The 27,343-nt window shown below is 46.3% G+C and overlaps 3 protein-coding genes across 3 annotated transcripts in view; 1 reads left to right on the top strand and 2 right to left on the bottom strand.

Moving 5' to 3' along the window:
* Positions 1-27,343, bottom strand: part of LOC144481037 (uncharacterized) — a 297,288-nt gene that overhangs the window by 115,037 nt on the left and 154,908 nt on the right. The gene's annotated exons all lie outside the window — the stretch shown is intronic.
* Positions 1-27,343, bottom strand: part of LOC144481041 (uncharacterized) — a 211,559-nt gene that overhangs the window by 30,787 nt on the left and 153,429 nt on the right. The gene's annotated exons all lie outside the window — the stretch shown is intronic.
* Positions 535-14,889, top strand: LOC144481058 (uncharacterized). Its single transcript, XM_078200709.1, has 2 exons — positions 535-1,829; positions 12,806-14,889. The coding sequence occupies exons 1-2, from the start codon at positions 535-537 to the stop codon at positions 13,332-13,334; spliced, it is 1,824 nt and encodes a 607-aa protein (XP_078056835.1). The 3' UTR covers positions 13,335-14,889.

The raw sequence follows: 27,343 nt of genomic DNA, 5'->3' as shown, positions 1-27,343 counted from the left end.
ATTTTTTGAAAGAAATTTCTGTTTTTTAGTACTGGATATCAGACAAGAGGGGAACTTGGAGTTGATGATGTTCACATTTACCTGCTATCTTGGTCCTTCGAGGTGGTGGAGGTTGAGGGTTTGGGAGATTCTATCAATGTTCTCATTGAGTTGTAGATGTATAAAATCCCTCTCCTTCATTCCCGATCTCTCCTATTTCTCTCTGTCTTTTCCCATAGTGCCCAGACTGGATGGCAGGTTCCCTTCCCTGAAGGACATTAGGAAATCAATTGGGTTTTTTGACAATCCAGCAGTTTTCGTGGTCACTTTTTCCTGGTGCTGTCCCCACAAATTACCAGGTTCATTCAGCTCAATTTCACAACCTGCCTTTGTGTTTTTATGGGTTCTCTCTCACTCCCTTTTTCTGTTTTAATTCAATTTCACAGGGTATTAGAAGAGGAGGATTTGCAGTTTGGAAACTGAAACCAAGCCTGGTATCAGTACCTTATGGAGTCGGCCAATTTATTGTAACCTGAATATCATTGTATTTTGAACATGGAAGAAAATAGCACCATTCACAGTGGAGAGAAACTGTACAAGTGTTCTGTGTGTGGACAAGCCTTCAACCAATCATCTGACCTTTCGGAACATAATTGCAGTCACAACAGAGAGAAACTGTGGAAATGTGGGGACTGTGAGAAGGGATTCAAATCCCCATCCTTGCTGGAAATTCATCAACGTAGTCACACAGGGGAGAGGCCATTCACCTGCTCCCACTGTGGGAAAGGATTCACTCAGTCATCCAGTTTACATATACACCAGAGGACTCACACTGAGGAGAGGCCATTCACCTGCTCTCTGTGTGGGAAGGCATTCAATCGGTCATTCAGCCTAGCATTGCACAAGCGAACTCACACGGGGGAGAAACCATTCACCTGCTCTGTGTGTGGGAAGGGATTCAATCAGTCATCAAACCTAGCAAAACACCAGCGAATTCACAGTGAGGACAGACCATTCACTTGCTCTGTGTGTGGGAAGGGCTTCAAAGCATCATCCATGCTAACAAAACACCAGCGCGTTCACAATGGGGAGAGGCCATTCAGCTGTTCTCAATGTGGGAAGAGATTCGCGCTCTCAGCCAACCTCCTGACACACCAGCGAATTCACACTGGGGAGAGGCCGTTCATCTGCTCCCAGTGTGGGAAAGGATTCACTCAGTCATCCAGCTTACACATACACCAGAGGATCCACACTGGGGAGAGACCATTCAGCTGTTCTGTTTGTGGGAAGGCATTCAGTCAGTCATCTAACCTAACATTACACCAGCAAGTTCACACTGGGGAAAAGCCATTCACTTGCTCCCAGTGTGGGAAGGGATTTGCTCGCTCATCCAACCTCCTGATACACCTGCGAGTTCACACTGGGGAGAGGCCGTTAACTTGCTCCCAGTGTGGGAAGCGATTCACTGACTCATCTCACCTGCTGGCACACCAGCGAACTCACACTGGGGAGAAGCCTTTCATCTGCTCCCAGTGTGGGAAGGGATTTGCACACTCAGGCAATCTGTGGACACACCAGCGAGTTCACACTGGGGAGAGACCGTTCATCTGTTCCCAGTGTGGGAAGGGGTTCAGTCAATCATCCAACCTAGCAATCCACCAACGGATTCACACTGGGGAGAGGATGTTCACTTGTTCCCAATGTGGGAAGGACTTTGCTCACTCACACACGCTGCAGGCTCACCAACGAGTTCACACTGGGGAGAAGCCGTTCACTTGCTCTGTGTGTGGGAAGGGATTCAGTCAGTCATCAAATCTGCTGAAACACCAGCGAATTCACAAGGAACTATTGTGATTGAATTTTGCTGTGAATCATATTCAAACTGAACCATGTTCATTTGGGTCTGTTTCTGCTGAATTGAAAAGTGACTCCAGCCCTGCTGTAGGTGTTAATATTGTTGGTCTGAGAATGGGAGGATTTGGGGTCAGGAAACTCACACAAAACATCAGATCAGGATTGGATGGAGCCACACAATTTATCGTAACATAACAAGCAGAGATTTTTGAACCTGGAAGGAAACAGCACTGTTTACAACCACAGTCACATTAGCGAGAGACCATGGAAATGTGAGACTGTGAGGAGAGACTCAGTTACCTGTCAGAGCTGGAAACTCAGTGGCGCACTCACACTGGGGGAAGGCCATTCACCCACTCTGAGTGTGGGAAGGGATTCACTCAGTCTTCTGAGCTGATCACACTGGGGAGAAACCATTTAACTGCCCTGAGTTTTGGAAGAGATTCACTCAGTCATCCACACTGCGGAGTCACCAGCGAGTTTACAACTAACCACAGTGATTGGACTTTTCTGTTAATCACATCGAGGACCGAACTGTGTTCAATGTAAGTGAACTGGCAAATGAGGTTAAGGAACTGGTCAATAGAGGTGCAGTGGCAGATTTGAAAGGGTTATTTCAGAAAACCCAGAACAGATACATTCCAATGAGGAAGAAAAATTCCAAGGGGACAACCCACCATCCGTGGTTCACGAAAAAAGTTAAAGATAGTATAAAACTTAAAGAAAAAAGTAAACAATTGCACAAAGATGGGTGGCAGGTCAGAAAACTAGACAGAATATAAACAGCAAAGAATGATAAAAAGATTAAATAAGGAGAAGAATTGGAGTACGAGAGAAAGGCAGCTAGAAATATAAAGATGGATAGTAAATTAGAAATCTTTGTATCCTCATTGGCTACCGGGGAGGTCCCAGAGGATTGGAGAATAGCCAATGTTGTTCCTTTGTTTAAGAAGGGGAGCAAGAATAATCCAGGTAATTACAGGCTGGTGAGCCTTACATCAGTGATAGGGAAATTATTGGAGAGGATTCTTCGAGACAGGATTTATTCCCACTTGGAAATAAGTGGACGTATTAGTGAGTGGCAACATGGTTTTGTGAAGGGGAGGTCGTGTCTCACGAACTTGATCGAGTTTTTCGAGCAAGTGACGAAGATGATTGATGAGGGTAGGGCAGTGGATGTTGTCTACATGGACTTCAGTAAGGCCTTTGACAAGGTCCCTCATGGCAGACTGGTGCAGAAGGTGAAGTCGCATGGGATCAGAGGTGAGCTGGCTACGTGGATACAAAACTGGCTCGATCAAAGAAGACAGAGGGTAGCAGTGGAAGAGTGCATTTCTGAATGGAGAGCTGGGACAAGTGGCGTTCCTTGGGGATCAGTGCTGGGACCTTTGCTGTTTCTAATATCTGTAAATGATTTGGAGGAAAATATAACTGGTTTGATTCGTAAGTTTGCGAACGACACAAAGGTTGGTGGATTTGCGGATAGCGATGAGGACCATCAGAGGATACAGAAGGATATAGATCAGTTGGAGACTTGGGTGGAGAAATGGCAGATGGAGTTTAATCCGGACAAATGTGAGGTAATGCATTTTGGAAGGTCTAATACAGATAGGAAATATACAGTAAATGGAGAACCCTTAAGAGTATTGATGGGCAAAGGGATCTGGGTGTACAGGTACACAGACCACTGAAAGTGGCAATGCAGGTGGAGAAGGTAGTCAAGAAGGCATACGGCATGCTTGCCTTCATCGGCCGGGACATTGAGTTTAAAAATTGGCAAGTCATGTTGCAGCTTTGTAGAACCTTAGTTAGGCCGCACTTGGAATATAGTGTTCAATTCTGGTCGCCACACTACCAGAAGGATGTGGAGACTTTGGAGATGGTACAGAAAAGATTTACCAGGATGTTGCCGGGTATGGAGGGCATTAGCTATGAGGAAAGGTTGGAGAAACTTAGTTTGTTCTCACTGGAGCGACGGAGGTGAGGGGGGCGACCTGATAGAATTCTACAAGATTATGAGAGGCATGGACAGAGTGGATAGTCAGAAGCTTTTTCCCCAGGGTGGAAGAGTCAATTACCAGGGGGCACAGGTTTAAGGTGCGAGGGGCAAGATTTAAAGGAGATGTACGAGGCAGATTTTTTACACAGAGAGTAGTGGGTGCCTGGAACTCGTTGCCGGGGGAGATAGTGGAAGCGGATACGGTAGTGACTTTTAAGGGGCGTCTTGACTTTTACATGAATAGGATGGGAATAGAGGGATATGGTCCCTGGAAGGGTCGGGGGTTTTAGTTCAGTCGGGCAGCATAGTCGGTGCAGGACCATGGAGGGCAGAAGGGCCTGTTCCTCTGCTATAATTCTCTTTGTTCTGTAAACATTTCTCTGGATATTTAAATAAAAAAGAGTTATCCAAGTGAATGTTAGTCGAAGAGAAAGTGACTCCAGGGAATTAATAATGGAAAGTGAGGAGGTGGCAGATGAATTCAACAGGTACTTTGTATCAGTCTTCACTATAGTACTCTGCCCGATAGTATCGAGGATAGAAGTAATATCTTATCGGGGTGTGGAAGGGAGAGAGGAACTCAGGAAAACTGCTGTCACTTATGAAGTTGCACTGAGCAAATAGTTGGAGCTGTGGACTGACAAATGCCTGGGTCCCGATGGACTTCATTCTCAGCTCTTAAAAGAAGTAGCTCGTGAGATAAAAGCAAAGTATTGCAGATACTGAAAATCTGAAATAAAAACAGAAAATGCTGGAAAGACTCAGCAGGTCTGGCAGCACCTGTGGAGGGAGAAACAGAGTTGACATTTCGAGGCCATATGGCTGTTCTTTAGCTGAAGAGGGGTAGAAATGACGGGTGAGATAGTTGATGCATTGTTCTAATTTTCCAAAATACCCCGGTTTTGGTGGAAGTTCCATTCGATTAGAAAGTAGCAAATGTAACTCCTTTATTCAAAGAAGGAGAGAGACAAAAAGCAGGAAACTACAGGACAGTTAACTTAACATGCCGTAGGAAAAATGTTAGAAGCTATTATTAAATATGTTACAGCATGGCAGTGAGAAAAAATCAGGCCATGAAGAAGAGTCAACATGGTTTTGAGAAAGGGAAACCATATTCAACCTATTTTTTCAGTTCTTTGAAGGAGTCACATGTGCTGTGGATAAAGGGGAACCAAAGGTGCAGAAAGGTGAATGTACTGAGATTTCCAGAATGCATTTGTAAGCTATCACATCAAAGGTTATTGTGGAAAATGAAAACTCCTAGTGGGGCTGGGGGAATGGTAACATATTGGCACGGAAAGAAGATTGGCGACTTAACAGGAAACAGGATTGGCGTAAATGGGTCTTTTTCCAGTTGGCTGGATGTGACGAGCGGTGTGCCACAGGGATCAATGCTGGGACCTCAACCTTTTTACCATTTATATAAATAACTCAGATGAAGGAATTGAAGGTATGGTTGCTAAATTTGCTGATGATATAAAGGTAGCTGGAAAAGTAAGTAATGAAAAGGATGTAAAGAGGCTACAAAGGGACATAGATAGGTTAAGCGAGTGGGCAAAGAACAGGTAAATGTAGAATAATGTGGGCAAATGTGAAATTGTCCATTTTGGGAGGAAGAATGAAAAGAAAGTATATCATCAAAATAGTGAGAGACTCAGAGGGATCTGTGTGTCCTTGTACATGAATCGCAAAAGGCTGGTATGCAGGTACAGCAAGTAATCAGGAAAGTTAATAGAATGTCATTGTTTATTGTGAAGGGGATTGATTACAAAAGAAGGGACGTTATTCATTAGTTATACAGAACACTGGTGTGACCACAGTTGGAGTATTATTCATCTGCTTAAGAAAGGAATGTAAATGTGTAAGAAGCAGGTCAGAGAAGGTCGACTGGACTAATACCTGGGATAGATGGCGAAAGGGTTAAAAATCATTCAATGCAGCAAAGTTCCTGGGAAACTGCTGGAGCTGCAAGGCACAGCTGCAAAAATAATCAACATGGGGCCTTTGATGGCCCACAAGAGGCTGTAACTACAACATCACTGCTTTCAGATAACAGCCCAGGACTGCAGTGTGTTTTGACAGAAGTCATAAGCCACCACTCAGGGTGCCAGACAGTCAAGGACACAGACATGTGTTTATTGATAATGTAGCTATGTGCACGTGCCCTGTTGATTGAATATTGTGATTAAGCAAGCGTAGGGCTGCTGTAATTGGTTAAACACGACTGCGGAAAACAAATGAAGTAATCAGAACTATTAGTTGGGATTGGATATTGAGTACCTTTGAATACGTTTACAACTTTGATTTGTGTGTTCATGACTTATAGTTGATGTTAAAGATATAATTGCTGTTGTATTCCTTTGTTCTGGGAGCCTGTATGTCACGTGTGGAAACAGGTTTCCCCTGCTATAGATTGAATAAAGGCCAATTTTAAACTTTGAAACTATTTGTCTGGACTCTCAGGGGAGTGAGGAATGGGACAGCGAGGAAAGCTCCCTAACAAAGGGTATGGAGAAAAGGCAGGAGAATGGCACTAAGCCATGAAGTTCATTTGGAGGGCCAGTGCAAACACGATGGGCCAAATGGTCTCCTGCACCATGATTCTGTGAAATTCAGGTCCTGGTGAATCGAGTGACCCTGTCAAATTTTGACCTGATGTTTGGTTTTAATTTTCTATCATTAAATCCTTCCCTTCTAATTTAAAAAAAGGAGTTGACAGGGTCAGTGTCACTATCAATGCAGAATAGAAATTCAAAACAGATAATTCCAGTTTCTCTGGAACATTCTTCCTCCTCGTTTCCCCAAACTTGTGGTTCAATCAAACTAAAAGACCAAAATCAGCCACAAAGTCCCAACAGAATCTCCCTCTTCAGGGCCACCTGGGCACAAACAAGACCACAGAAGATCAACCAGAGTGACCCCCGCCTCCCCCTTCAGCCCCACCCATCCTGAATCAACAGATTACTGCTTTAACCAGGGTCTGGAGCAGGCCCAGGAGAAGATCCTCCCACTCACCCCGCCCCCTCCACACTTTACAGCCTTCTGGACCCAACATTCAGTCCAACAGTTTCAGAGAGTAAACTCTCAGCCCGTTCTGTTTCTTTTCCTTTGATTGTTTCATTTTTCCTTCTTTCAGTCGTCAGCCCCCCTGCTCCAGACACAGCTTCTGTTTCTCTGTTTCTTCTCTCGCTCCATCTCCATTCCCTTTGGCTCTTTGGGGGGGATTCACTTTTCTCTCATTAAATCTCTCCTGTCTTCCACCCTCTCACAGACCTTCCTTTAGTCCCTGTCCCACCCAAACCTGTTACATTTCTAACTTTCCCCAGTTCACAGGAAAGGTCACAGACCTGAAATGTTAACTCTGTTTCTCTCTCTGCATAGATGCTGCTGAACCTGCTGAGTTTTATTCCAGCATTTTAGGCTTTTAAAGATTTCAGAGTCACTGAAGAGTTTTGGTGCAGGAGGAGGCCATTTGGCCCATTGTGTCTGCACTAGTTCTCCGAATGCGTAACTCAACGAGTTCCATTCTGTCACCTTCTCCCTGTATCCCTGCACATTCTTCCTGTTCAGATAATGTCTAATTTCCCCTTTGAATGCTTGAATTGAATCTGCCTGCACCGCACGTTCAGTCAGTGCATTCCAGACCCTAACCTGTGTGTGCGAAGGGATTCGCTCTGTCATTCTCAGTCCAAAGATGTGCGGGTTAGGTTGATTGGTCAAGGTTAACAATTGCCCCTTAGAATTCCGAGATGCGGAGGTCAGAGGGATTAGCGGGTAAATATGTGGGGGTAGGGCCTGGGTGGGATTGTGGTCGGTGCAGAAACGATGGGCCGAATGGCCTCCTTCTGCACTGTAGGGTTTCTATGATTTCTATTCTGCCTCACTGAAATTTAATTTCTTAACACTAAAAATGTTCTAAATGTGTAAAAATTTTAAAAGCAGACACGAAGTGTTGAAACACCAACTCATTCTTGATTAATAAGGGGATCAGGGGTTATGGGGAAAAGGCAGGAGAATGGGGTGAGAAAAATATCGGCCATGATTGAATGGCTGAGCAGACTCGATGGGCCGAGTGGTCTAATTCTGCTCCTATGTCTTATGATCTTATGCTCATTCACACAAGGGTGATGTCATTCACCTGCTCCATTTGTGGGAAAGGATTTGCCCTTTCAACCTGCTGAGACACCAGTGAGCTCACACAGGGGAGTAGTTGTTTTGAGTGTGGGAAGAGCTTCATTCAGTCATTCAACCTGGTTAGACACCAGTGAGATCACAAGTGACTACAGAGATTGCCTTCTACTGTCATTACTGCTGTTTTTTTAAAAAGTTTATTTATTAGTGTCACAAGTAGGTTTACATTAACACTGCAATGAAGTTACTCTGAAAATCCCCTAGTCGCCCCACTCCAGTGCCTGTTTGGGTACACTGAATTTGGGAGAATTTAGCATGGCCAATGCACCTAACCAGCACCTCTTTCGGAATGTGGGAGGAAACCAGAACATCCGGAGGAAACCTACGCAGACGCGGGGAGAACGTGCTGACTCCACAAGACAGTGACCCAAGCCGGGAATCGCATATGTTGGCATATTGAGGTGCGAATTTGTGTCTGGATGAAGAACTGGTTGTTGAAGGTGATGACATTGTGGTCCAGGATGAAGTGGATGAGTTGTAGAATTGCATCTGGAGATTGGCAGTTGACAGCATTGAGTACTGAGGCAGTTGCAGCAATATCATCATTGTGGGGGATGCTGGTGTAGAGTGCTGGGACATCCATTGTGACGAGGAGTGCTCCTGGTTCAACTGCTCCATGTGTGCTGCGTTTCTGTAGGAAGTCCGTAGTATCACGACAGAAGCTGGGGGTTCTTTGTACAATGGGTTTCAGGATGCCCTTGGCGTAGCCGGAGAGGTTCTCACATAGGGTCCCATTGCCTGATACGATGGGACAACTGCGTGTGTTGGCCTTGTGTATCTTCGGGAGGCAGTAGAGATCTCCAATGCGGGGAGTACGTGGGATGAGAGCACGGAGGGTGCTTTGGAGGTCTGAATCAAAGGTCTTGATCAGTCTGTTGCGTTGACAGGTCGGATCTGCGGATAACTGTCTGTAGTGTTCCTCGTTGTTCAATGTTGGCTCACTTCTTTGCAGTAATTCATTCTGTTCAGTATGACAGTGCCCCCCCCCCCTTTGCTGGTTTGATGACAATGTTGCGGTTGGTCTTGAGAGCGCGGATGGCATTGCGTTGTGCTTGGGTGTCGTTCGGGACTGTCTTGTGAGTGCGGCTGATGAATCTGGCATTGACGCACCTCAAACAGACCATTGTCCGCAGCAAACTACCCAGCCTTCAGGAGAGACCAAGTCACCACACCACCCTGCCACAGCAACCCCTGCAAGATGTGCTGGCTCATCGACAAGGATACCATCATCTCACGTGAGAATACCAACCACTAAGTACATGGTACATACTCTTGCGACTCGGCCAACATTGTCTACCTGATACAATGCAGGAAAGGATGTCCCGAGGCATGGTATATTGGCGAGACCATGCAGATGCTACGACAATGGATGACTGAACACCGCTCGACAATCACCAGGCAGGAGTGTTCTCTTCCTGTCGGGGAACACTCACGGGCATTCAACCTCTGATCTTCGGGTAAGCGTTCTCCAAGGCGGTCTTCACAACACATGACAACGCAGAATTGCTGAGCAAAAACTGATAGCCAAATTCCGCACACATGAGGATGGCCTCAACCGGGATCTTGGGTTCCTGTCACACTACCTGTAACCCCCATGACTTTCCTGGGCTTGCAAAATCTCACTAACTGTCCTGGCTGAAGATAATTCACACCTCTTTAACCTGTGCTTAACCCTCTCTCCACTCGCATTGTCTGTACCTTTAAAGACTTGGTTACCTGTCAAGACTCGCATTCTAACCATTATCTTGTAAATTGAGTCTGTGTCTATGAATGCCCTGTTTGTGAACACATCTCTTCACTCACCTGAAGGAGGACCACTCCAAAAGCCTGTGCTACCAAATAAACCTGTTGGACTTTAACCTGGTGTTGTAAGACCTCTTACTGTGTTTACCCCAGTCCAACGCCGGCATCTCCACATCACGATTGAACCCAGCCAGAATCAGCACCATCAAGGAAGGAGAGGAGAAACGGTATAAAAGCTTTGATATCTCTGTGTGGGATCCACAGCAGAACTTTCAGAAATGGAGTACAGCAGATCACCAATTCACAATATTTTGTTAATTTATCTCAAATGTTAACAATTTTATTTTGTATTAACCCTTTGAGATTTCAATGGTGCAGTTATCACCCAGCATTCGCTGCGGGTGTGAAAGTGCCCTATTCACTCCACAGGAGGCCAGTCCGCCGGCGTGGTGCTGTCTCTGGCGCATGCGTTGTGTCACTTTGCTCGGAGCCCTGCGAGTGAGGGAGATGCTATTTTTTTAGCGGGTGAGAGTCGGTGGGGTGGAGGGAGGAATGGAGCCGGGAGTCGGGGTGGGGAGGGAGCGGAGGCTTCACAAACACCCGCTGTAGACCGCAAGGGCCGAATAAGAGCCTGCGGGTCCCGGGTTTGCAGCTGCGGGGATTTTATCCGGGATCAGGCCCAGTGCCGCGGCCGCCATCTTTGTTCCGTGCAGGGCGCATGCGCGGTCAGTGGGCGGAGCTAAACCAGACAATGCTGGAAAATCTCAGCAGGTCTGACAGCTTCTGTGGGGAGAGAATAGAGCCAATGTTTCCAGTCTGGATGACCCTTCGTCACAGCTAAGAGTAAAGAGAATCAGAAAAGATTCATACTATGAGGAGGGGGAGTGGAATGGGACAAAGGGAATGGAAATGAGGATAAAGACAGCTGAGAAGTTGCTAAAAATCAGAGAATCATAGAATCTTACAGTGCAGAAGGCGGCCATTTGGCCCATCGAGTCTGCACCAACCACAATCCCACCCAGGCCCTAACCCCATAACCCCATGCACTTACCAAGCTAGTCCCCCTAACACTAAGGGGCAATTTAGCATGGCCAATCCACCTAACCTGCATATCTTTGGACTGTGGGAGGAAACCGGAGCACCCAGAGGAAACCCACGCAGACATGGGGAGAACATGCAAACTCCACACAGACAGTGACCCAAGCTGGGAATTGAACCCAGGTCCCTGGCGCTTTTCAACCAATCATCTGGCCTTTTGGAACATAATTGTAGTCACAACAGGGAGATGGCATGGAAATGCTAAAGTGCAAAGGGACTTGGGAGTCCTAGTCCAGGATTCTCTAAAGGTAAACTTGCAGGTTGAGTCCGTAATTAAGAAAGCAAATGTAATGTTGTCATTTATCTCAAGAGGCTTGGAATACAAAAGCAGGGATGTACTTCTGAGGCTTTATAAAGCACTGGTTAGGCCCCATTTGGAGTACTGTGAGCAATTTTGGGCCCCACACCTCAGGAAGGACATACTGGCACTGGAGCGGGTCCAGCGGAGATTCACACGGATGATCCCAGGAATGGTAGGCCTGACATACGATGAACGTCTGAGGATCGTGGGATTATATTCATTGGAGTTTAGGAGGTTGAGGGGAGATCTGATAGAAACTTACAAGATAATGAACGGCTTAGATAGGATGGACGTAGGGAAGTTGTTTCCATTAACAGGGGAGACTAGGACGCGGGGGCACAGCCTTAGAATAAAAGGGAGTCACTTTAGAACAGAGATGAGGAGAAATTTCTTCAGCCAGAGAGTGGTGGGTCTGTGGAATTCATTGCCACAGAGGGCTGTGGAGGCCGAGACGTTGAGCGTCTTCAAGACAGAAATTGATAAATTCTTGATTTCTCGAGGAATTAAGGGCTATGGGGAGAGAGCGGGTAAATGGAGTTGAAATCAACCATGATTGAATGGTGGAGTGGACTCGATGGGCCGAATGGCCTTACTTCCGCTCCTATGTCTTATGGTCTTAAATGTGGGGACTGTGGGAAGGGACTCAAATATCAATCCAAGTTGGAAACTCATCGACGCAGTCACACTGGGAAGAGGCAGTTCACCTGCTCCTGTTGTGGGAAGGGATATATTGCCTTATCCGGGCTGCTGAAACACCAACAAATTCCAAGTAACTGCAGTGATTGGATTTTGGCGTGAATCATATTCAGACTGAACCAGTTCATTTGGGTTTGTTTCTGCTGAATTGCAAAATAACTCCAGCTCTGCTATAGGTGTTAATATAATAATCTTAGTGATATGTAATCAGAACCTCAGCTTGGGATGAAATTTAACAACCAGCTTATGAACTGTCTGGTTCAGCCTCAAAGAGTTACAACAGAGAGGAGTGGATTTTGTTGCAAGCACTGAAGACAGTGGCTTTCCTCTTCCCAGTATTGAATTGGAGGACATTTCTGCTCAACGAGCACTGGATGTCAGACATGATAGGATGGTGTGTTACTTGGAGGGGAACCTGGAAGTGTTCATGTTCACACACACCTGATGCTCTGGACCTTCTAGGTGGGTGAGCTAATGATTCCTTCAAAGCTCGGGTCGAGTTGGAGATACATAAAAGCCTCGCCTTCAATACTTCCTGCTCCTACCTCTCTATCTTTCTCTTCCTTGCTCCCCTCATTGATCCCAGAGTCTTGTGTTGGTTCAGACCTGGTGTAGGCCCAGACTGCATGAGCAGGTTTCCTCGCCTGAAGGACACTAGTTGGGTTTTTATGACAATCCAGCTGTTTTCATGGTCATCTTTTCCTAGTACCAGCTCCACAAATTACCAGATTCATTCAGCTCAATTTCACAACTTGCCTTTGAGTTTTGTGGGTTCTCTCTCACTCTCTTTTTTTCTGTTTTAAATCAATTTCACAGGGTATTGGAAGTTGAGGATTTGCAGTTGGGAAATTTGAACATCACATCAGGATCTGAGAGTCGCCCAATTCATCAGAACCTCAGTATCATCAGAATTTGAACATGGAAGGTAAAAGCACTGTTAAGAGTGGGGAGAAACCGTACACGTGCTCTGAGTGTGGACAAGGCTACAGCCGATCATCTGGCCTGTTGAAACACAAGCACGTTCACACTGGAGAAAGACCCTATAAATGTGGGGACTGTGGGAAGGGATTCAGTTACTCATTTGAACTGAAAGCTCATGGGCGAAACCACACTGGGGAGCGACAGTTCACCTGTCCCGTGTGTGGGAAGGGATTCACTCAGTCATCCAGTCTGGTGACACATCAGCGAATTCACACCGGGGAGAGGCCGTTCATCTGCTCTGACTGTGGAAAGCGATTCACTCATTCATACAACCTGCTGAACCACCGGAGAGTTCACACTGGGGAGAGGCCGTTCCTCTGCTCTGACTGCGGGATGGGATTCACTCACTCATCGAACCTGCTGGCACATGAGCGAGTTCACACTGGGGAGAAGCCATTCCCCTGCCCCGAGTGTGAGAAAGGATTCACTCGGTTAGCCAACCTGCGGAAACACCAGCGCAGTCACACTGATGAGAAACCTGTTTTGTTTTAGTAATGCAAATGTTTATTAACTGTTGTAGGCAACTGAATGTGTATTTTATTAACTTTATCTGTCAGCAGCTATGAAGATGCAAACATTGTTCATTAGGATAATTGAAAGGCAGAACCAAACCTTTTTGGAATGCTCTCGATGGATTGTGTTTGATGCAACAGCTTGCGCTTTTCCTGGCCGGTTGAAACTCTGGTGTTGGGTGGTGCATCAGGTGGAGGATTTCCAGAAACAGGCATCCCCATTTCATGCGTTCTTTGGATTGGATCTTCTTGATGAGGTGTTGGAGCAACTGCCTTATCCTCAGATTGGTCATCACCACCACTGGTCTTCTGCATGTAGTATAGGATTTCATCGTTTCCTGCCTCCCAAGCTGAGAAGTGACCAGCACTCATCCGATGTTGTACGGGAGTCTTTGTTATTCTGTACTTGCAACTTGTCCTGGGAGTGAGTGATGGCAATATTTTAGGAGATAAACTCATTTTTCTTTGTGGAATGCTCTCGATGGATGGTGTTTCATCCAAACGCTTGCGCTTTCCCTGGCCGGTTGAAACTGTGGTGGTGGATGGTGCATCAGGTGGAGGATTTCGAGAAATAGACAGTCAGGTTTCATGCATCTTATGTCTGCTCATTTGGACTGGATCTTCTTGATGAGGTGTTGGAGCAACTGCCTTATCCTTAGATATCACCACCACTGGTCTTCTGCATGTAGTATAGGACTTCATTGTTTTCTGCCTCCCAAGTTGAGAAGTGTCCAGCACTCAACCGATGTTGTACGGGAGTCATTGTTATTCTGTACTTGCAACTTGTCCTGGGAGTGAGTGCAGGCAATACTTCTGGAGATAAACGTGTTTTTCTTTTCGGAATGCTCTCGATGGATGATGTTTGAGCCAACAGCTTGTGCGTTTCCTGGCCGGTTGAAACTCTGGTGGTGGGTGATGCATCTGATAGAGTTATTGGTGATGTCCTTTCTAAGTAGTTGAATATGCGCTTTGCTGAAGCGCTTTCACAGATGGCAAACTTTGAAGACCTCTTTGGGGGTTGCTTTACTGGATATCTGATACTCGTAATTTGTGGTGTGGACTTTTTGAAATCGTTGGCCAGGGTTCATTCTTGCACTCATGTACAAATCACACCGAGGAAGTATGTTTTCCAAATGACTGGCATCCATTTTGTCTCCTTTGAATTTACAATCAGATTACATATGTGAGTTGAAACAACATTGTATACACTGGGCTTTGCAGGGTTGTCGATGTATGTTCTCCCCCTATTAACTATAATAGGTGGAGGATTTTGAGAAACAGGCATCCCCATTTCATGCGTACTTTGGATTGGATCATTGATCGTGCCCAGCAATGCATTGCGATCAGAAGAAAAATCCCCACGAATTCCAAATGAAAATATAGATCGAACCTCCTTTCTGCGAACATAGACAGGCTTTTGGTAGTAATCAAATGGAACAGGCTGTTGTTTAATTGAACAACTAAAACGTCTTATTTTTGTTTCAACTGAGTCTGAAATAAAGCTGGAACCGATCACTTGTCTGAAACCTGTTTGAATGCTCAACTCCAGGAAGTGCTGTAGACAATTGGAGGAACTAACATCCCATCAACGTGTTCACACTGACAAGAGACTTTGGGACTGGGTTCAGCTCAACTCACTGTAAACCAGCACACTGATGCTGGGGAGAGGCTGTTCACCTGCTCAGCGTGTAGGAAGGGATTTATCTGTTTGCCCAACCTGTTGACATACCTGAGAGTTCACATGTAATTACTGTGATTAGATTCTTCTGTTAATAACATCCAGGATTGAACTATGTTCTTGGGTCTGTTTCTGATCATAATGAATTCCACTTCAGGTGGAGGTTAATATTCTGGATAAAGGATAAATAAATCAGCTTTGTGTTAAACTCAGTGTGACAAGTCCTTTTACTGTCACCAACATAAGTTAGTTCCTTTTGAAATTCTCTCCCTCCCCCCTGTCTCCTCCAACAAGTGTGAGGAGCTCATGGAGCTTCTTTGTCACTAAGATTGAGACAATCTGATCAGCTGCCTCTGCTGATTCACTCCCTTCCACTGGCCCATGGAGCCAGACTGTCTCTAAAAGCTCCTCCTTCCTTGAACCTTAAACTTGCCTCTTTCTTTAGTTTTTCTCCTATCTCCTCTCATCCCCTCCAGAGCTCACCTCCGTGAGACTCACCCTCTGCTCCCTTCACTCTATTCTCACTAAGTTGCTGACCATCACCTTCTCGGTGTCAGCTGATTGTTTTAATTGTTCCCTTGCCTCGGGTCCTGTCACTCTGCAAAACTGCCAACATCAGCCTCCCCCTCAATGAACCAACTCTTGATCCCACCGTTTGTGCAAACTAGCGCCCCATCTCCAACTTCCCTACCTCTCTAAGATCATTGAATGTCTTGGAAAATGGAGTTTGAGGGGAAAGTCACAAGAAAAATCTCACAATAAAATTTCTCCAAGTTTGTGAAATAGGAAAGGGCAGCTGAAGTGAGGATTGGTCCCTCAGCAGGTAAGACTGAACAATCATGGGAATGAAGGAAATGGCCCAGACTCTGAACAAAATATTTGTCCTGTTTTCAGTGAAAGATGCAAAATACAATTGTGTTGGAAGCAGTTCAGAGAAGATTCACTGGGCTGATTCCTGGGATGAAGGGGTTACTTTATGAGGAAAGGTTGGGTCCGCACACAGAGTTTAGAAGATTGAGAGATGATCTTATTGAAACCTAAAATTCATGGGGGGGCTCGACAGGTTGGATGCTGAGAGGATGTTTCCCCTCATGGAAATCTCAAACTGGAGGCTGGATTTAATAATAAGGGAGGTGAGGAGGAATTTCTTCTCATTCACTTTGGAATTCTCTCTCCTTGGAGAGCACTGGAGCTGGATCATTGAATACATTCAAGGCTGAGTTACACAGAGCTCTGATCAAAAGGGAGTCGAGGGATCGGGAGTGAGGCAGGAATGTGGACTTCAGGCTGCAATCAGCCATAATCTGATCAGCCACAATCTGATTGAATGGCAGAGCAATCCCGGTGGGTGAAATGTCGACTCCTGCTCCTGTTCCTTATAAACTTCTGAAAAGGAAGGAGCTGCAGCAAGCAGCATAATTAAGGACCCCACACATCCTGGACATTCTCTGTTCCACTGTCTTCCGTTGGAAAAAAGATACAAAAATCTGAGGTCATGTACCAACTGACACAAGAATAGCATTTTCCCTGCTGCCATCAGACTTTTGAATGGACCTATCTCACACTAAGTTGATTTTTCTCTACACCCTAGCTATGACTAACACTACATTCTGCAATCTCTCATTTCCTTCTCTATGAACGGTATGCTTTGTAAAGCGCGCAAGAAACAATACTTTTCACTGTATACTAATACATGTGACAATAATAAATCAAATCAAAATGCCACCATAAATAAAGTACATGATCTGGAATATCCATGAGAATGCAATCCTGAAATTACAAACAGGATTGATTCAGGCATCTCACCTTCCTGAGACACCAGTGAGCTCACGTTACAGTGAAGTCAATTCTGCAGTGATCACTTGTGATACTACTGTGCATTTAAGGAAGGTATTTTAATCCTGATTCTCTGGGGGTTTTTGTATTGTTGCCGTGATGTCTGATGAAAGCACAATGGGCCTTTTTGTTTATCTGTAATTTGGGCCCAATGGAATGTCCTGGAGTTTTACGAGTTTATGTCCCTTTTGAATTGTTGTGGGAAGATTGATGGACAGGTCAAGGTCAGGTGGTTCCTTCACAGAGGAATCCAAGGATTCACTTTCAGTTTTAGGTAGAAGCTGTTAGATCCCAGACTGAAAAGCAGTATTTCTGTGTCTCTCCCTGGTATTAGAAATTCTGCTGGCTCGATGGAAGCAGTCTTTCTTGCCTTTCTGGAGTGAAAATTTTGCTGTGAGTGGTTTGCTAGCTCGAGGCAAGCAGTGGCTCTATCTCTACCTCGACGGTGCTGGGAGCTACAGGACGGGGAAGTCAGCATTTCAATTCTCCACCCAAAGGACTAATTCACAGCAGGTGTTGCAGAGCTGCAAAATCACGTGAGTATCCGCATTTTCTGTGTTCAACCAAAACCATGTGTGTATGTTGATAAGAATGTTGTGTTGGAACAGTACATTGAGCTGTTAATGTTTACACAATATCATGGGTTTTTTTTCTTGTTTGTAATTGGTAAAAGCTCTTGCTAAGTTTCTTTCTATGTGTTAATTGTATTTTTAAATAAACTTTGTTTGATAAAAGCTCCCCAGTGGCTCACTTAGAACATAGAACATAGAAAGCCACAGCACAAACAGGCCCTTCGGCCCACAAGTTGCGCTGATCATATCCCTACCTCTAGGCCTATCTATAGCCCTCAATCCCATTAAATCCCATGTACTCATCCAGAAGTCTCTTAAAAGACCCCAACGAGTTTGCCTCCACCACCACCGACATCAGCCGATTCCACTCACCCACCACCCTCTGAGTGAAAAACTTACCCCTGACATCTCCTCTGTACCTACCCCCCAGCACCTTAAACCTGTGTCCTCTCGTAGCAACCATTTCAACCCTTGGAAATAGCCTCTGAGAGTCTACCCTATCCAGACCTCTCAACATCTTGTAAACCTCTATCAGGTCACCTCTCATCCTTCGTCTCTCCAGGGAGAAGAGACCAAGCTCCCTCAACCTATCCTCATAAGGCATGCCCCCCAATCCAGGCAACATCCTTGTAAATCTCCTCTGCACCCTTTCAATGGCTTCAACATCTTTCCTGTAATGAGGTGACCAGAACTGCGCGCAGTACTCCAAGTGGGGTCTAACCAGGGTCCTATAAAGCTGCAGCATTATCTCCCGACTCCTAAACTCAATCCCTCGATTAATGAAGGCTAGTACGCCGTACGCCTTCTTGACCGCATCCTCCACCTGCGAGGCCGATTTAAGAGTCCTATGGACCCGGACCCCAAGGTCCTTCTGATCCTCTACACTGCTAAGAATGGTACCCTTCATATTATACTGCTGCTTCATCCCATTGGATCTGCCAAAATGGATCACTACACACTTATCCGGGTTGAAGTCCATCTGCCACTTCTCCACCCAGTCTTGCATTCTATCTATGTCTCGCTGCAACTTCTGACATCCCTCCAAACTATCCACAACACCACCTACCTTGGTGTCGTCAGCAAACTTACCAACCCATCCCTCCACTTCCTCATCCAGGTCATTTATGAAAATGACAAACAGCAAGGGTCCCAGAACAGATCCCTGGGGCACTCCACTGGTCACTGACCTCCATGCAGAGAAAGACCCCTCCACAGCCACTCTCTGCCTTCTGCAGGCAAGCCAGTTCTGGATCCACAAGGCAACAGCCCCTTGGATCCCATGCCCTCTCACTTTCTCAAGAAGTCTTGCATGGGGGACCTTATCGAACGCCTTGCTGAAGTCCATATAGACCACATCCACCGCTCTTCCTTCGTCAATGTGTTTGGTCACATTTTCAAAGAACTCAACCAGGCTCGTAAGGCACGACCTGCCCTTGACAAAGCCGTGCTGACTACTTTTGATCATACTAAACTTCTCTAGATGATCATAAATCCTGTCTCTCAGGATCCTCTCCATCAACTTACCAACCACTGAGGTTAGACTCACCGGTCGGTAATTTCCCGGGCTGTCCCTGTTCCCTTTCTTGAATATAGGGACCACATCTGCAATCCTCCAATCCTCCGGAACCTCTCCCGTCTCCATCGACGATGCAAAGATCATCGCCAAAGGCTCCGCAATCTCCTCCCTCGCCTCCCACAGTAACCTGGGGTACATCCCATCCGGTCCCGACGACTTACCAACCTTGATGCCATTCAATAGTTCCAACACATCCTCTTTCTTTATGTCCACATGCTCGATCCTTTCTGTCCACCGCAAACCAGCAGTACAACCACCCAGATCCCTTTCCACCGTGAATACCGAGGTAAAGTATTCATTAAGCACCTCCGCCATTTCTAACGGTTCCGCACAAACTTTTCCCCCTTCACCTTTTAAGGGTCCTATGCCTTCACATCTCATCCTTTTACTCTTGACATATTTGTAGAAAGCCTTGGGATTCTCCTTAATCTTACCCGCCAAGGTCTTCTCATGACCCCTTCTCGCTCTCCTAATTTCCTTCTTAAGCTCCTTCCTACATCCCGTATACTCCTCTAAATCCTTAACACCTCCTAGCTCTCTGAACCTTCTGTACGCCTCTCTTTTCTTATTCACCAGGTTCATCACAACCTTCGTGCACCACGGTTCCCGTACCCTACCAACACCCCCCTGTCTCATCGGAACGTTGTCATGCAGAGCTCCAGACAAACATTCCTTGAAAATCCTCCACTTTCCTTCGGTACTTTTCCCCAAGAATGCCTCCTTCCAATTTACCCGTCCAATTGCCTCCCTGATGACACTGCATTTCCCTTTACTCCAGAGAAACACTTTCCTAGCCTGCCTGATCCTATCTCTTTCCAATGCTATCGTGAAGGAGATAGAATTATGATCGCTATCCCCAAGATGCTCACCCACCGAGAGATCCTCCACCTGTCCAGGTTCATTAGCCAGCACCAGATCAAGTACAGCCTCTCCTCTAGTAGGCTTATCCACATACTGTGTCAGGAAACTCTCCTGGACACACCTAACAAACTCCTCTCCATCCAAACCCCTAGCCCTAGGGATATTCCAATCTATGTTTGGGAAATTAAAATCTCCCATCACGACAACTCTGTTATTCCTACATCTCTCCAGGATCTGTTTCCCCATCTGCTCCTCAACATCTCTGTTACTATTGGGTGGCCTATAGAAAACACCCAGCAAAGTTACCGACCCCTTCCTGTTCCTAACCTCCACCCACAGAGACTCCGTAGTCAATCCCTCCACGGCGTCCACCTTCTCTACAGCCGTGACACTATCCCTGATCAACAGTGCCACTCCCCCCCCCCTCTCTTGCCCCCCTCCCTGTCCTTCCTGAAACATCTAAAACCCAGCACCTGAAGCACCCAGTCCTGTCCCTGAGACATCCAAGTCTCCGTAATGGCCACCACATCACAATTCGAAGCAGCAATCCACGCTCTAAGCTCATCCACTTTATTCACTACACTCCTGGCATTAAAATAGACACATCTCAGACCTTCAGCCTGAGCACTTCCCTTCTCCATCACTCGTCTAACCTCCCTCTTACCCTGTCTACATTCCTTATCTATTTGCGAGCTAACCTCCTCGCTCTCAGTCCCCTCATTTCGATTCCCTCCCCCCAACCTTTCTAGTTTAAAGTCTCTCCAGTAGCCTTAGCCAACCTTCCCGCCAGGATATTGGTCCCCCTGGGATTCAAGTGCCACCCGTCTTTTTTAAACAGGTCACACCTGCCCCTAAAGAGGTCCCAATGATCCAAGTACCCAAATCCTTGTCCCTTGCTCCAGTCCCTCAGCCACGCATTCATTCTCCACCGATTCCTGTTCTCACTCTCCCGCGACTTGAATCATACCTGGAGTGAAACATCTCATGCTTACCCGTACCAAAGTCAAAATGCAAAGCTTATGATCTGGGATGACTTTATAAAACACCTTGGAGTTTCAGACCTGGATTATAACACACTGCTATGTGGACACTCTCGTTCTTCACTAATTCCCATCTCCTACTGTCTGGCAGATTGGAGAGGGACTGTAAACTTGGGTTTCTGTATTTAGTTCCTAATTTTATTGATTGTCACTCTAACCCCAGTCTCCGTGCCGTCACACCAAATAAATAATTAAAACTAATTGGGACTTAAATGGTGGTGAGTATACCCAGCATTCTCTGTGATGGGGAAAGTCCCCTCTCTACATCATGGGAGACGAATGCACAATAACAGCGTTGGATTGTTTGGAGCATGCCCAAGGTGAGTGATGGTGAAGAAGAGATTTTTCTCCCATTTGCTGCCGGTAAGTGGTGGCAGAGGCAGCGAGATATGAGGGAGCGGTGGAGCTGGCAGGTGGATGCAGTGGGTCATTAACACCCAGGGTTGGTAGCAAATCTGGAATAAAACCCTGCAGGTCCTGCATTTGCAGCTCCAGGAATTCTGCTGCAGACCAGGGTCAGATTAATGGCTGCCATTTTGTTTCAACAGGGAGCAGAACACACGTGTGGTCACCTTGACACAACAGCGAGGGGGCGGGGCTTCAGAGTCCCAGTGACCAGGAGAGATAATCATTGATTTTACTGTTAGGCTGCAGGCAGGAGCTGGAGATCTGAACACAGAGGAGAGGGAGGGAGAAAACTGGGAGTGGAGGAAAGAAATGGTGGAGATGGTGAAATAAAAACAGAAAACGCTGGAAAAGCTCTCGGTCTGGCAGCATCTGTTGAGAGAGAAACAGAGCTAATGATTCATGTCCAATGTGACTCTTCTGAAGAAGAATGAGAAAGGACAGCTGGTCCTCCAACCAGAGAGAGAGTGTCAGAGGCGGCTCTGAGCAAGAGCTCCCTCATTGGCTGTGCCGGGTCTGTCACCGGAAACAGCCGAGAAGCTGCCGCCAGTTTATACCCGGGACCAGAAGCTGCTTATTCTCAATTAAACAGGGAATTCCTGGAAACATACTGCAGCTCCTTCTCTATCTGAAGATCCAATGTCTGTTGTATAATTGTCCCAGGGTTAACAGGCTCCTCTTAACTCCTCCAACTGATTTTTCACAGATTTATTTTAAATGGCTTTATTCTAAATTAGTAACACCAGCTTTAAAGTCACTGATTCAAGACTATCGCAAACACATTAAATCATCACACAATAAATACCAGTCATTTTTCAGACTGGAATTTTAAACCCACTGTTTCGCTCTCACTCAGGAACAGATCCCAGTTTTACACCAATCTCTGATTTGACAGCACGTTTCCAGCATTCACCGCTGTTCTTCCTGACTCTAAACACAGTTGTAAAGGAGCTTCTGTTCCCTGTTTAGGAGCTCAGAGCCATGTGTGAATTCACTGGGTGCTGAAGGGTCAGTATTTCCAATATTCACTCCTCCAGTTTCCAGGTCGCGTCTGTCCCTCACTCAATGCCTGTTGTATTGTTGTCCCAGCGATTAACAGGCTCCTGTGAACTCCTTCATCTGATACTTTATAAAAGTCTGCATTAAATTATTTTGAATGAGTTTATTTTAAAATAGTAACACCAGCATTAAAGTCACTGATTCAAGACAGTCACAAAAACATGTTAAATCATCAATGGCTACTGAGTACAGCCAGGCCTCAGGCAAGGGTTTCTGAGTCGATTCTGTGCAATGAAATGTCTTATCAGTGTTGCCATGGTGAGCTGTCTGCAGTGAAGAGCCTGTTTGAGCTTCGAACTCAGACTAAACTCTCTGCCAAACACACAAAACATTAGACCCCGCTGTACCTCAATGAATTGTCATAAGTTATAAAGGGTTTAGATACAGACATCATTCAAGCTGGAGCGTGTGTTTGAAAAAATTATCCGACATTTACTGGAATTTTTTGAGGATATAATGAGTACAGTTGACAGAGGGGAACCGGTGGATGTGGTGTATTTAGATTTCCAGAAGGCATTCGATAAGGTGCCTCACAAAAGGTTGCTGCATAAGATAAAGGTACACGGAGTTGGGGGTAAAGTGTTAGCGTGGATTGAGGATTGGCTATCCAACAGAAAGCAGAGAGTCGGAATAAATGGGTGCTTTTCCGGTTGGCAATCAGTGACTAGTGGTGTGCTGCAGGGATCGGTGCTGGGGCCTCAACTATTTACCATATACATAGACGATCCGGCGGAGGGGACCCAGTGTCGGGTAACAAAGTTTGCGGATGACACAAAGATGAGTGGGAAAGCAAATTGCGTGGAGGACACAGAGTCTGCAGAGAGGTTTAGATAGGCTAAGTGAGTGGGCAAGGATCTGGCAGATGGAGTATAACGTTGGTAAGTGTGAGGTTATCCACTTTGGAAGGAATAATTGTAAAATGGACTATTATTTAAACGGTGAAAAATTACAACATGGTACTGTGCAGAGGGACCTGGGGGTCCTTGTGCATGAATCACAAAAACTCAGTTTACAGGTGCAGCAGGTGATCAAGAAGGCAAATGAAATGTTGGCCTTTATCGTGAAGGGGATGAAGTATAAAAGCAGGGAGGTCATGCTGCAACTGTACAGGGTACTGGTGAGGCCACACCCAGAGTACTGTGTACAATTTTGGTCCCCTTATTTAAGAAAGGATATATTAGCTTTGGAGGGGGTACAGAGAAGGTTCACCAGGTTGATTCCGGAGATGAGGGGGTTAGCTTATGAGGAGAGATTGAGTAGACTGGGCCTGTACTCATTGGAGTTTAGAAGGTTGAGGGGAGATCTTATAGAGACATATAAGATAATGAAGGGGCTAGACAGGGGAGAAGCAGCGAGGTTATTTCCACTTACAATGGAAACAAGAACTAGGGGGCATAGCCTCAAAATACGGGGGAGTCAATTTAGAACAGAGTTGAGGAGGAACTTCCTCTCCCAGAGGGTGGTGAATCTTTGGAATTCTCTGCCCAATGAAGCAGTAGAGGCTACCTCGTTAAATGTGTTTAAGTCACAGATGGATTGTCACTCATTGTTCCACAGGACCAGGCTGAGGAGAAGGCAGTTGGTTTGTTCACTACATTTATTTATTTATTTTAAGTTAAATTTGTGTAAAAAATCGGAGGTTTTTTTTAAAACAGGAAGTGGGCCCAGCAGGAGTCTGGGAAGGTTTTTGGAGGGTTTAAAAGTAGGCCGCACTTTTGAGCGGGCAGCGTCGTTAGTGGGCAGTGGAGTGAGCAGGAGGCAGAGTGAATGCTGTAGGGCTTTGGCTCACAGGGCTTGGGCAGAAAGGGCGAACAGGGGTGAGTTAATTCATTTTTTGCTGTTTCTACCTGGTACTGGCAAGGTATCTAGAGAGGATGGGTGTGCAGGCAGTGCAATGTTCCTCTTGCACTATGTTCGAGGTGAGGGACGACGTCAGTGTCCCTGCTGATTATACCTGTGAGAAGTGCATCCATCTGCAGCTCCTCCAAAACCGTGTAAGGGAACTGGAGCTGGAGTTGGAGGAACTTAGGATCATTAGGGATGCAGAGATGGCCATAGACAGAAGCTTCAGGGATACAGTTACTCCGCGGAATGAAAATAGATGGGTGACGGTGAGAGGGGCTGGGAAGAAGCAGTCGGTGCAGGGATCCCCTGTGGTCGTTCCCCTTAGCAATAAGTATTCCGCTTTGGATACGGTTGAGGGGGACGACATACCAGTGGTGAGCCGCAGTGAGAGGATCTCCGGCACTGAGTCCGTCCCTGTGGCTCAGGAGGGTAAGGAGGAGAGCGGGAGGGCAATAGTTATTGGGGACTCGTTAGTTAGAGGGATAGATAGGAGGTTCTGTGGCAGCAAAAGAGACTCGAGGATGGTTTGTTGCCTACCGGATGCCAGGGTCCGTGACGTCTCGGACCGTGTTTTCCGGATTCTTAAGGGGGAGGGGAAACAGTCACAAGTCGTGGTACACATTGGTACCAACGACATAGGTAAGAGAAGGGACGGGGATTTAAAACAGGAATTTCAGGAGCTCGGCTGGAAGCTGAGAGCAAAGACAAAACATGTGGTCATCTCTGGTACGCTACCGGTGCCACGTGATAGCGAGTTGAGGAACAGGGAGAGAGTGCACTTAAACATGTGGTTGCAGGGATGGTGCAGGAGGGAGGGTTTCAGATACGTGGATAATTGGAACACGTTCTGGGGAAGGTGGGACCTCTACAAACAGGACGGGGTGCACCTGAACCAGAGGGGCACCAATATCCTGGGAGGGAAATTTGCTACGGCTCTTCAGGGGGATTTAAACTAATTTGTCAGGGGAGTGGGAAAAGAAGTCAGTGTTGAGGGTGGTGAGGTATTGGGGAAGGTATCAAGGTCAAGGGTGGGTACCGGTAGACAGGAAGATGGGTTGAAGTGTGTCTACTTCAATGCAAGGAGCATCCGGAACAAGGTGGATGAACTTGGGGCGTGGATTGCTACTTGGGACTATGATATTGTGGCCATTACGGAGACGTGGGTAGAACAAGGACAGGAATGGTTGTTGGACGTTCCGGGGTACAGATGTTTCACTAAGTGTAGGGAAGCTGGTAAAAGAGGTGGAGGAGTAGCATTGTTAATCAAGGATAGTTTAACGGCTGCGGAAAAGCACTTTGAGGGGGATATGCACACTGAGGTAATATGGGCTGCAGTTAGAAACAGGAAAGGAGCGGTCACGTTGCTAGGAGTTTACTATAGGCCCCCAAATAGTAATAGAGATGTGGAGGAAGAAATTGCTAAGCAGATTATGGATACGTGTGGGGGTCACAGGGTAGTTGTCATGGGGGACTTTAACTTTCCAAATATTGATTGGAACCTTTGTAGGTCAAATAGTTTGGATGGGGCACTTTTTGTGCAGTGTGTGCAGGAGGGTTTCCTGACACAATATGTGGATAGGCCGACAAGGGGTGAGGCCACATTGGATTTGGTACTGGGAAATGAACCGGGCCAAGTGTTAGATTTGGTTGTGGGAGAGAACTTTGGAGATAGTGACCACAATTCGGTGTCTTTTGTTATTGCAATGGAGAGGGATAGGGCCGGACGGCAGGGCAAGGCTTACAATTGGGGGAGAGGTAATTATGATGCGATTAGGCAAGAATTAGGGGGCATAAGATGGGAACAGAAACTGTCAGGGAAAGGCACTGATGAAAAGTGGAACTTTTTCAAGGAACAAATACTGGGTGTCCTTGATAGGTATGTCCCTGTCAGGCAGGGAGGAAATGGCCGAGTGAGGGATCCGTGGTTCACAAAAGAGGTGGAATGTCTTGTGAAAAGGAAGAGGGAAGCTTATGGAGGGATGAGGAAACAAGGTTCAGATGGCTCGACTGAGGGTTACAAGTTAGCAAGGAACGAGCTGAAAAAGGGGCTGAGGAGAGCTAGGAGGGGACATGAGAAGTCCTTGGCGGGTCGGATCAAGGAAAACCCCAAGGCTTTTTACTCTTATGTGAGGAATAAAAGAATGACCAGGGTGAGGTTAGGGCCGGTCAAGGACAGTGGTGGGAACTTGTGTATGGAATCAGTAGAGATAGGCGAGGTGATGAATGAATACTTTTCTTCAGTGTTCACCAAGGAGAGGGGCCATGTTTTTCAGGAAGAGAAGGTGTTACAGGCTAATAGGCTGGAGGAAATAGATGTTCGGAGGGAGGATGTATTGGCAGTTTTGAATAAACTGAAGGTCGATAAGTCCCCTGGGCCTGATGAAATGTATCCTAGGATTCTTTGGGAGGCGAGGGATGAGATTGCAGAGCCTTTGGCTTTGATCTTTGGGTCCTCGCTGTCCACGGGGATGGTGCCAGAGGACTGGAGAGTGGCAAATGTTGTTCCTCTGTTTAAGAAAGGGAATAGAAATGACCCTGGTAATTATAGACCGGTTAGTCTGACTTCGGTGGTTGGTAAATTGATGGAAAAGGTCCTTAGGGATGGGATTTACGACCATTTAGAAAGATGCGGATTAATCCGGGATAGTCAGCACGGATTTGTGAAGGGCAAATCGTGCCTCACAAATTTGATAGAATTTTTTGAGGAGGTAACTAGGTGTGTTGATGAAGGTAGGGCGGTTGATGTCATATACATGGATTTTAGTAAGGCGTTTGATAAGGTCCCCCATGGTCGGCTTATGATGAAAGTAAGGAGGTGTGGGATAGAGGGAAAGTTGGCCGATTGGATAGGTAACTGGCTGTCTGATCGAAGACAGAGGGTGGTGGTGGATGGAAAATTTTCGGACTGGAGGCAGGTTGCTAGCGGAGTGCCGCAGGGATCGGTGCTTGGTCCTCTGCTCTTTGTGATTTTTATTAATGACTTAGAGGAGGGGGCTGAAGGGTGGATCAGTAAATTTGCTGATGACACCAAGATTGGTGGAGTAGTGGATGAGGTGGAGGGGTGTTGTAGGCTGCAAAGAGACATAGATAGGATGCAAAGCTGGGCTGAAAAATGGC

Source organism: Mustelus asterias, chromosome 30 (genome assembly GCF_964213995.1).
Source record: "Mustelus asterias chromosome 30, sMusAst1.hap1.1, whole genome shotgun sequence".
NCBI classification, from domain to species: domain Eukaryota; kingdom Metazoa; phylum Chordata; class Chondrichthyes; order Carcharhiniformes; family Triakidae; genus Mustelus; species Mustelus asterias.
Note: the sequence above shows the minus strand (reverse complement) of the source record. Positions and strands in the feature narration are given on the sequence as shown.